At 37.7% G+C, this 10,191-nt stretch overlaps 1 protein-coding gene across 1 annotated transcript in view; it reads left to right on the top strand.

Moving 5' to 3' along the window:
- LOC149413233 (uncharacterized) overlaps positions 1–10,191 on the top strand; it is a 48,082-nt gene that overhangs the window by 2,263 nt on the left and 35,628 nt on the right. Inside the window, exons 2-4 of the mRNA XM_089645444.1 lie at positions 4,211–4,727; positions 7,676–7,853; positions 9,399–9,663. Coding sequence (XP_089501570.1) covers positions 4,211–4,727; positions 7,676–7,853; positions 9,399–9,663 — 960 coding nt within the window. The remainder of the gene's footprint in view (positions 1–4,210; positions 4,728–7,675; positions 7,854–9,398; positions 9,664–10,191) is intronic.

Raw genomic sequence — 10,191 nt, 5'->3', positions numbered from 1 at the left:
ATGTGTTAATGTTGTTGCAACATTGAACATTAGTATTTTTAAGCGAATCCATTCCAAACGCATTGGATTACACATGATCAAAGTGATGCAAAATTCACTCGCCGTCAAAGCATTCGATAATGCACGGAATGGGTTATGTATCTGCACTGCTCTAACACGTAATTTGACGTTAAGAGTGTAATCTGTCTTGCTCATGTCACCGTTTCGGCTACTTCGGGCTGTTTCGATACCGCCCGATGCTGTTTTAGTAGTATAGTAAAAGTTGGTTCTGTGCATATCGGGGTATGCACGACCGCTTGCTCTTGCGCGGGATTTTTTTACTAGAAGATAGCTCAAATAATGACCTGACGGGAATTACGAATTTCTTACATCGATCACTGGGGCACAGATGTCGTTGTAATTTGTTATGTGGAGATTGAAGACAAGCAGTGCAATGCACAAATGCACGTACCAAGGAACCGCCTCTGGTCTCAACTGACTGGTGCCAGCTGGACCAGGTACACCCAATTTGGGGAATGTTGCGAGACAGAAAGAAGTAGGGGTGAGAAGGCTGAAGGTTAGGTTAGGTTCGTGACTATTCAGATTGCTAAAACCATTTCAACCAAAGTTTCGATTCTGAATGATGAACTCTCACCGGGGCTTTTACTGAGTATCTTCTATTCTGGAATAGAATACTTTCTTGTTAGAAATAGAATACAGTTGTTTATGCAAATATATATATTTTTTTACATTAACCCCACGGCCATGAGGAAAATAATTTCCCTCGGGGCCTCTGTCATATTTTGGGATTGTGTGTGGAGGTTTTTTTTTTAAGGAAAAGAAGGACCGGAAGTTCTGGGAAGGTATGAGGGTTGGGTCGGAATCTGGGGATCAGTGTCCAGGAGTAACCGACATATGTATATATCCCTACCACTGCGGTGCGAGGGTCGAGAGACCAGTCGTAGAGGTCAAAGGGTCTCCCCAAAGCAGCCTCTCTTGATCTGGCACGCCACGCAGCTGGTGGACAGGCGCATCCTGTACCGGCGGGGTCGGCCCTAGCCAAACAGTCTATCAAATCCTCAAGGGCGCTGTGTTAGGTATTGTAAACGCCTTGGTTCCTTTCGTAAGTCGGTTCCTGGAACGGACTCCTCCAACTACCCCCGCACAGGTCCGCCACAGAAGTACTCCTGGCTGTGGTGGCTCCCCAATCTCCTTCGTAAACAAATGTTCATTTTTAAAGTTAGCCTATTATCCTACATATTGAGACTTGGTTGAGTTCTCTCAGAGCTTGTTGCATTCTAGAAGGCCTTTGTACAATGCAACCTTTAAGGATTATTATATTCAAAACCAAATACCTATAAACAACAGTCGATTATTGATTTATAGTCCAGCATTCAGCTTAACACTTGTTTGTTTACATTCTCCTATGGAATGGTTTGAAATACACAAATCTCTAAATGGTACAAAACAAAGTCGCTATCCGCATTTGTCTGTTTGTGCTCTTACTTCTTCTAAACTACATATGGAATTTGCATAGGGTTTTCATTATCATTAAGAGAATTTCTTCCTAAAGGTTTATTTATATAATACATGTATATTTTATTTATAAAAAGTTGATGTTTTGTAATGAAATCATAAATAATATTTTCGGGCGCTTACATTGCTAACGCTGGCTAAACCTTATGAGATACATCAATATAATGATGTACTACGGAATTATAGATCTTAAAAAGACCTACAGAAAAGTCCGCGATGGTTTATCTGCCTATCCACTAAGGATGACCCCCCAGCAACACCGGTTACACGTCAGCTAGTTAAATATAATAAAATGCAGCATGTCTAAGGATTGTGGAAGTGAGTTCCAAATTAGGCTATTTTTTTTAAGTCTTAACCACTCAGAACATTAGAACGTCAAAAGACGTAAATATGATAATAGCGGTCAAGACATTAGAACGTCTTTTCACGTAAACGCGCGAGATTTTACAAAAATCGATTTATTTCCATCACTAGTATACGGATTGCCATGATTTAAAAAACAGAGTATCGATAATGAATAACGCTACGCGTCTGTATTCAAGAATATCTATGGAATGTAGAGGTGCATTATCTAAGTCGATTGGATCTGCCATCTTGTTCGTTCATAATTTATTGCGTTTCTAAATAATTTATTAAAAACATTTTAGTTTGGACGGTTAATATTTTGAGGTGACTAATAGTTTTTAATTATATTTCTTCAATATATAAAGTGTTATTTCTTTATGATACTCAGAAAAAAGTACATTTTTCACAGCTTTGAAATAATGGTTAGCGATTTTTACATATTTTTGACGTTTTCAGAAAATGTATATTTAGAAACGCAAATATTTACGTATAACAAAACAATACGATAGTGAATTTCATAATCTTTCCAAAACATTTTTTAGAATGAGGCTACGTTTCCCAAAACGTGAGTTATGAAGCTTTTAACAAAACTCGTGAATAACACAAAAATTTTCACGTTTTGACAGTTCGCAAAGGAACACAAAGTAAATAAAAGTGTTTGTCTGAGAGGTTAAGTTAGGAAATACACAAATGAATGTATGCGTACACACACACACACAGTGTTAAACGCTTGATTTGAAGTTTGTAGATGGAATCAATTCTATCCATTTTCATCTATTAACTGTTATGGTAAAATGGGAACATTGGAAGCATTTGTGGAATTGTTGTATCTGGCTACAACCGATTAACTATATTGTTATTTTGCAAATTCATTAAATTCACACATTATTTGTAATAATACTGACAACACTAACGAGAATAACATTTGTGGTTCAGTGGGTCAATTAGAAAGTGCTGCTGTTTGTGAATTTATAACAAACTCTTGTAAGGTTAGAATTAGAACATACGTTTTTCTGGGTAACCTAAATATTTATGAAGGTTTTCATTGATGTAGTAATTGTGGCAATAACTGAACATTTTAAAAACAAATAGTTGCTGATGAATCAATTTTGTTAAAATTTTTTACTTTTGACTCACTGGATATACAAGTTTACGTCCCTTTTATTCAGAGCAGAATTATACTGGAGACCGTTTTGTCTTAATATCTTGTAACCTTCAGTAATCCACGAGACCTCCTCAAAACTCCAAATACCTTTCCGCTGATGAATATCGTTGTCGTCGAGGTTCCTCCGTGGCAGAGTGGTGATTGGGGTCCCAGCTGCTTCCAACCGTCTGGAGCCAGTGAGACTATTCAGATCTGGTCTTCAATCATTGCTAAAGCCATTTCAAGCTACGTTTCGATTCTGTATGGTGGTCTTTCACCAGGGCGATACTGAAAGTATAACTAAGCTGAAAATGTACTGTATATAATTTAAAATTAATAAATTGTGAAATAACACAAAAGTTATCCTGATTCGTAGCCAAAGATCATAAACACTCAACCACGGAAGAAGTGATTGGAAGATGCTTTTTGAGAGTCCATCATTCAGAATGGAAAGTTTCCTTGAAATAGATTTAGTTATGTTTTAGTAACCAGATCTGATTCCCATCTCCTTCCTCCTCCCCGCTTCTTTCAGCCACACAACATTCCCCAAATTGGGGATATCGTGGTCCAACTGGGTCCGGGCAGTTGGGATTTGGCCTCCTTATAGACGCTTTCCACAGACTTTAGTTCCTCGCCCTTGGCCTCCAGTGCTAACTGTTCTGCTATATGCAGTCATCCCACCTCTTCTGCCTTGGGTCACCCACTTGTTCATCGTTCATTATTGTTGTTTGTCAGGATCAATGTTGCCATCTTGACGGATTTCCTGTCATATCTAACAGATTGGAGTGCCCTCGAAACAGGAGAATTTTCTGTCTTAACAGGATTTACAGGATCACAGTAATTCCGGAAGTAATAATTATTGAGGATAAGAACAAAGTTCCCGCCAGAATTAATAAAGAATCCTTAGTTACATCATTTTGGAAAGCTCTCTAGGCAAGATTCCCCTTGGTGAACTCAGGGAAGGAAACCTCCCCTCCTTTTCCCAGAATCTTGGTTTTGTATCTCAGAATTTATTGAGCCACCTCTTCCCCTCCCAGGATACCTGGTCTGCTCTAGAAAATATTCTGGGGGAAATTCTTTTCTTTACTGTAGATTTTAGCAGAAATGTAGATACCAAGATGGCATCACTGGTCTCAAGATCTCCTTTCGTCTTCTCCCGTATTATAAATCTCATTAACAGTGTATTGTGTTGATTGTTATGTCCAGGTCACCGCGTGTGCATTCAGTGGCGGCCGAGGGTGTGTACAAGAACGCCCCCTTCATGCACGCCATAGCCTGTCACGTGGGTGACACTGTGCAGGTGCACACACAGTCCGGCAGCATCTGGGAAGGCATCTTCAGGACCTTCTCTCCCCAGTTTCAGGTAAGCACCAACACCTTAATGCACTCCATTGCCTGTCACGTGGGTGACACTGTGCAGGTGCACACACAGTCCGGCAGCATCTGGGAAGGCATCTTCAGGACCTTCTCTCCCCAGTTTCAGGTAAGCACCAACACCTTAATGCACTCCATTGCCTGTCACGTGGGTGACACTGTGCAGGTGCACACACAGTCCGGCAGCATCTGGGAAGGCATCTTCAGGACCTTCTCTCCCCAGTTTCAGGTAAGCACCAACACCTTAATGCACTCCATTGCCTGTCACGTGGGTGACACTGTGCAGGTGCACGCACAGTCCGGCAGCATCTGGGAAGGCATCTTCAGGACCTTCTCTCCCCAGTTTCAGGTAAGCACAAACAGACAGACTGATGACTGTCACATACATACATAAACACATACATAACACGCATATAATAGTTCCCCAGTTCAATGATTTGAATAACCAGGAAAAATAGCATAATTCTAGCACACAATCAAAAGTACTGACGTATGTATACATGTCAGTACTACCATTCATAATATTCAGTCTATATTAATTATAGCAGTTATTATTTTTGTGGGTTTACCTTTCACTGCTAATGATAATATTTTGTATTATTTTAGAGTAAGTATTTACATTAAAATAATGCAATGCTGACAATAATACTTATGTGACTAATAATTGTTGGTTCAACTTACTGTGACACAGATCAAAGGTTGGCTTTAAGTGTATTCAGTTTTGCCAGAGATAGTGAGATAGTATACTGTATGCAGAGCAATAATTTGATAGTCTCCTGCATATAATTTGATAGTCTCCTGCATATAATTTGATAGTGTCTCCTGCATATAATTTTGATTAGAACGATAAGTAAATAGAGAATCCACGATAGATTTTGTTTTTTTACCGAAATAATGTTTGTGTTTTCATTTTGAACCGGTAGCTATTTAATAATAACTGCCTGACTAATCTTCACCCCATCTCTCCGTAGGGGTCAACGGAGTGGAATGACTATACTCTGTTTGGTACAAACTCCTTGCGTCAAATTGACAATTATTGGGCAATTTATAACTTTAATCTTTGATTTATCGTAGATTTCGAATTTGAAGTACTAGTGTGGAGGTCTGTTAAGATTGTGTCCCAGTTGTATGAGTAGTTAATCGAGGGTTAAGGAACATGGTTGGCGCTAACAAAAAATTTTCTGAGACTCGAAGCAGTTCACAATAGAGTGCTGGCACCTACCCCCGATGAAAGGATGAAATTAGATCCCTGAGGCATATGTATGGTGAAACCATTTATGATTGTGTGAGAAATGTGGAGATTCGCAAATAATGCAAGGCTGAAGTAAACGTAATGAGTAAGATTAAGAAAGGGACGGGGATGGTTTGCGCACGTAGAGTGAATGAAAGAAGAAAGGAGCGTGACGCAAATGTGAAATTTAAATGTGAACAAATACTCGAGTCTGGCCATGTCAAGAGTCTAAATAACAAAATGAGACGATGTATGAATGTGAATGAGGCAAGAAGCGTGTGCCAAGACCGAGTTGTTTGGCCGTTCATCCTCTCTGCCTACCTCTGCGAGAAAACGGTGTGATGATTGGCTAGTTATTTATTTATCACAATTTTTTAAGATAATCCAAGGTTTAAAGTGAAATAATTTATTTTCCACCTCCATGTTTGGTTTCATTTTGCAATTGTCCACAGCACAGCACAATATTTTGCCCAGTGTTTCTGATAGTGTTAGTTGTTCAGATAACACAACATGAGTTTTTACAATTGAACAGCTGATAGCAAGTTTATGAATGGATGACAAATAATTTTGATGAAAGTCCACATGATAATTATTTTGAAATAATGGTGAGCTATGAATTTGTGTGTGGCACTTGTCTTATCTTATTAATCACTTTGACTGTCTGATTCAATGAGATTACGAGGGATTTTTGAAGTAACAATTCCCTAAAAGGGCGCAGAAAATGTTAATCATTTTTTGATATTATATTCTGTGCTATGCTAATTTTCCAATGCTAGAGAGTCAATGTGATAAAATCAACCGAACTAACTGATAATAAGAGAATTTTACCTACTAATGATATTCATATTGTTTCCTTCAATGCCTGGAATCCATTACGAGAGAGCTTGCTCTTTCCCCCTTTTTATTTAGGTTTTGTGCATGATTATTCCCTATATTTGCCTTCTTTTAAAACTCGCCACACTTTCTCTCCAGTGGCAACACTGTAGTGATGCGCATAACTAGACTTATAGCTACCCAATTTGATTAACGATTTTTTTTTTTTCGATAATTCAATTTTTTGTTTATTTATTATTTATTTATTTTTTCATGTTCTCCATAAAACGGTTATACACCAATATATCATGGAGAAGATTACAAATTAAAAAGTTTCCAGAGGCAGTTTTACTATTTTGTGACATATGTTAAAAGATAGTTACTGAATTGTCTGTAGGTGACATTGAAAATGTCGATGGCTAATGCAGAATCGTTAAGCAGTTGAGTCGCTCTGTTTATTGGCGCGTTCTGATAGGCAGAAGTCCTCGCTTTCAGAGCATATAGGAGTGCATGGGATCTCCCTCGAGTATAATTGTTAGGGACATAAAAGTTAACCTCTTTCAACATAGGCGGATTGTGTATTGTACCATTGTACCAGAGATTAACTTAAAAAAGTGTTTGCCTAAAAATATTTTTCTGCAGGCTTCTAATGTATTGAAATCGAGCATTCCTGTTAAGAACAAGGATGGATACAGGAATGGATAGTATGTATATTCCCTCATATACAGGTAACGCATAAACCCTTTTTGTACTTTTTCTATTTCTAAGATATGGTTTAGTTCAGAAGGGGCCCAAATAATGGAGCTGTATTCCAGGATGCTGCCGACAAGTGCTTCATATGTTCTTCTTTTGTATGGATATTTTCAGGAAATTTCAGTTTGGTCGTGCGCCGCACGGAATTCCTGACAATATTCACAGAAAAAATCGAAATTCCGAAAAAAAATTAATAATCATTTTCAGCTGGAACAATATCAATAATGCCATTTTTTGTAATATTAGCACTCTGGTACACTCAAAAGTCACAGCCTCCACTGCGTGTCTGTATCATTCATTCTAATGTAAGAGATGCGTAAACTTCAGATTGGTGGATGGTTTGAAAATTCTATTTTTAAGTGCATTTATTTTTATGTTCCCATATGTTATCTTTATCATCGAAACCATAGAATTTAATCTCATGACCTCGGGGTAAACTTGCCCAATGATCATGCCATGGTTTTGTAGCAACAGTAACTGACGTTGTATTTCTATCTCAGGTTGTTTTAGAGGTAGCGCACAGGGTGGATAGGGACGACGTCATGGCCTTGGATACCGTTGCCGACAAGATGATATTCAAGCCCGAGGATGTGGTCTCAATAAAGGCCAAAGATTCTGATCTGGAATATGCAACGAGGGACACGTTCCAGACTGACGCGGCCATTTCTAAATATAATGGTAAGTCAAACATTGTACATACGTCATCTGCGCTACATCCCATGAAGAGTCTTGGTTACTCTTATAATTTTTCAAAAAATCAACTTGATTGATTTATAATACACCAAGGACGGGTTGTTTCGGAGAATTTGAACAATTCATCAAATTTAAACATTCATTTTCGGGTTCGGTGAAAGTCCTATTCAAGTTCTGTTATTATATCATTATAGGTTAGTTGCTTGAAAGAACTGAAATAATAATAGAACTTGAAAAAATCTTTCGCCGAACTTGAAAATTAACTTTGAATTTTGAAGAATTGTAATTCTCTGAAACAACCCTTCCTATGGATGGGTAATTGAACAGTTCATCAAATTTCAATGATGATTTTCAAGTTCTGTGAAGGTTTTATTCAAGTTCTGTTATTATATCATTATTGGCCTGTTGTTTCACAAAACTGAAATAACAACAGAACTTGAACCTTCACAGAATCTTAAAATCAACTTTTAAATTTGATGAATTGTTCAAATTCTGTGAAACAATCCGTCCTAAGCATAAATAACTCTTGTTAAAGAAGGGAATAAGTCAGTACCTACCGTCAATATCGAACTTGATTCGTCCGACTGCAAGTCAAGTGTTCTACCTACTGGACTATCGACTTATTTTTTTCACTTAAAACACTATATAATATGCACAGTGGTTAACGGTATTTAAGCTTACAAATTAAACAATTTACGAACATTTAAAATTAATTAAATACATTTTCCTCATCTGTTATATTGGTGGGTATTTCTTGGATACACATCGATATACATCGACTATATAGCAAATAGCATTTGTGAGATAATGCTACAAAATTCTAATTTACTACATTGTGGTCCAGTATATTTTTTGAAGAGAAAAAAACATTTTAATAATCCTACAAAAATTGTCGCTCAGACTTGATAAGTTTTTAAAAATGATTTCTATCCACAATAAATGAAAAAAAAATAGATTGTTGAACGACGGATGGATTTGTATTTTTTACCAAAGTTTGGTGTCAGAATCAGGTGTATTAAAAAAAAATCTGTTTTATCTATAGCGCCCTTGAGGTGATTTCTCACGAAAACGGCGCTATATAAATTAGCCAAATATTGATATTTTTGTATTATACCAGTGGTGCACAACCCCATCCCATCTCGTGGATTAACTCTTCATTATTATCATTAAATTTGCTATTTAATTGTTCACTTTTGAAATCTCCCTTACTGTCATCAAAAGTTGAATTTTTCAAATTTCATAAACAAATTTTAATATTGGTGAAAATTCACCTAAATCTACATTGACATTTCACTTGTTGAAAATGTTGTAATGTTTTAACAGTTTCATAGAATATATGTTTCTATGATAATTTGCTAAATCTATACCTACATATTTACATAAACATTTTCATTATTTTATTATATTTTTTGTTACATATTTGTTATCCCTGCTTGTAACGCTAGATTAGGCCGTGTTGCAGCAAGTATATTGTATGTATTGTCATCTTTCCTTTTGAATCCTAATGACATGAATCTGTGGTGTATGCAGGTCGCAGCGGCGGGTATGGCGAAGAGCGCCGCCTGCAGCCGTGGGACGGGCTGGACGGGCCCGCCCTGAACGGCTCCGACTCGCCAGGCTGCGAGGCCCTAGAGGCGCCGCGCCCTGACCTCGCCCTCGACCACCGTGCCAACGGCTGGGACGCAAACGACATGTTCCGGAAGAACGAGCAGGTGTACGGCGTGCACAGCACCTTCGACCACTCGTTGGCCGGCTACACCCTGCCACTGGAGAAGAAGAATACTCAGGACTATAGGTGACTAACCTGACCTAACCTAAACCTTACCCACAGGAGTAGACTCTTTTACACTCTTTTCTTCACTAATCTGGCCTACATGTTCCCCCCAACTGTTGTTGAATCAGTGGAACTACGGCACCCTACAGTCAAATCTCAATAGCTCAATTGTAGAGGCACCGTTACTTTATGTGAAAGTTGTTGATATTACAATGCATCTTTTGCATAGCTTATCTATAGGATAATGTATATTTTAGATTTACTTATTTATGATTTATTTATTTACCATTCACCTCTCGAACCTATGAATAGTGGCTATATATTGGATAAGTTACAAAGTTTTCTACCTATTTGTTGGTTTATTTATTAATATGTATACGTTATTCTATGGGTAAGCTTTCAATAGGATAGTGAAATACCCTCTCAGTAAGTTAATCCTAATACAGGGTTTTCCAATAAGAGGTGTTATTTTGATATTCAATCGTAAAAGATCAATGGTTTCGTTGCTTGTGTGGCACGTAACGCCGTCTTGTTGAAAGTAAACGTTGT

This window comes from Hesperophylax consimilis, chromosome 22 (assembly GCF_061612785.1).
Source record: "Hesperophylax consimilis isolate HC1 chromosome 22, BYU_Hcon_1.0, whole genome shotgun sequence".
NCBI lineage: Eukaryota > Metazoa > Arthropoda > Insecta > Trichoptera > Limnephilidae > Hesperophylax > Hesperophylax consimilis.
Note: the sequence above shows the minus strand (reverse complement) of the source record. Positions and strands in the feature narration are given on the sequence as shown.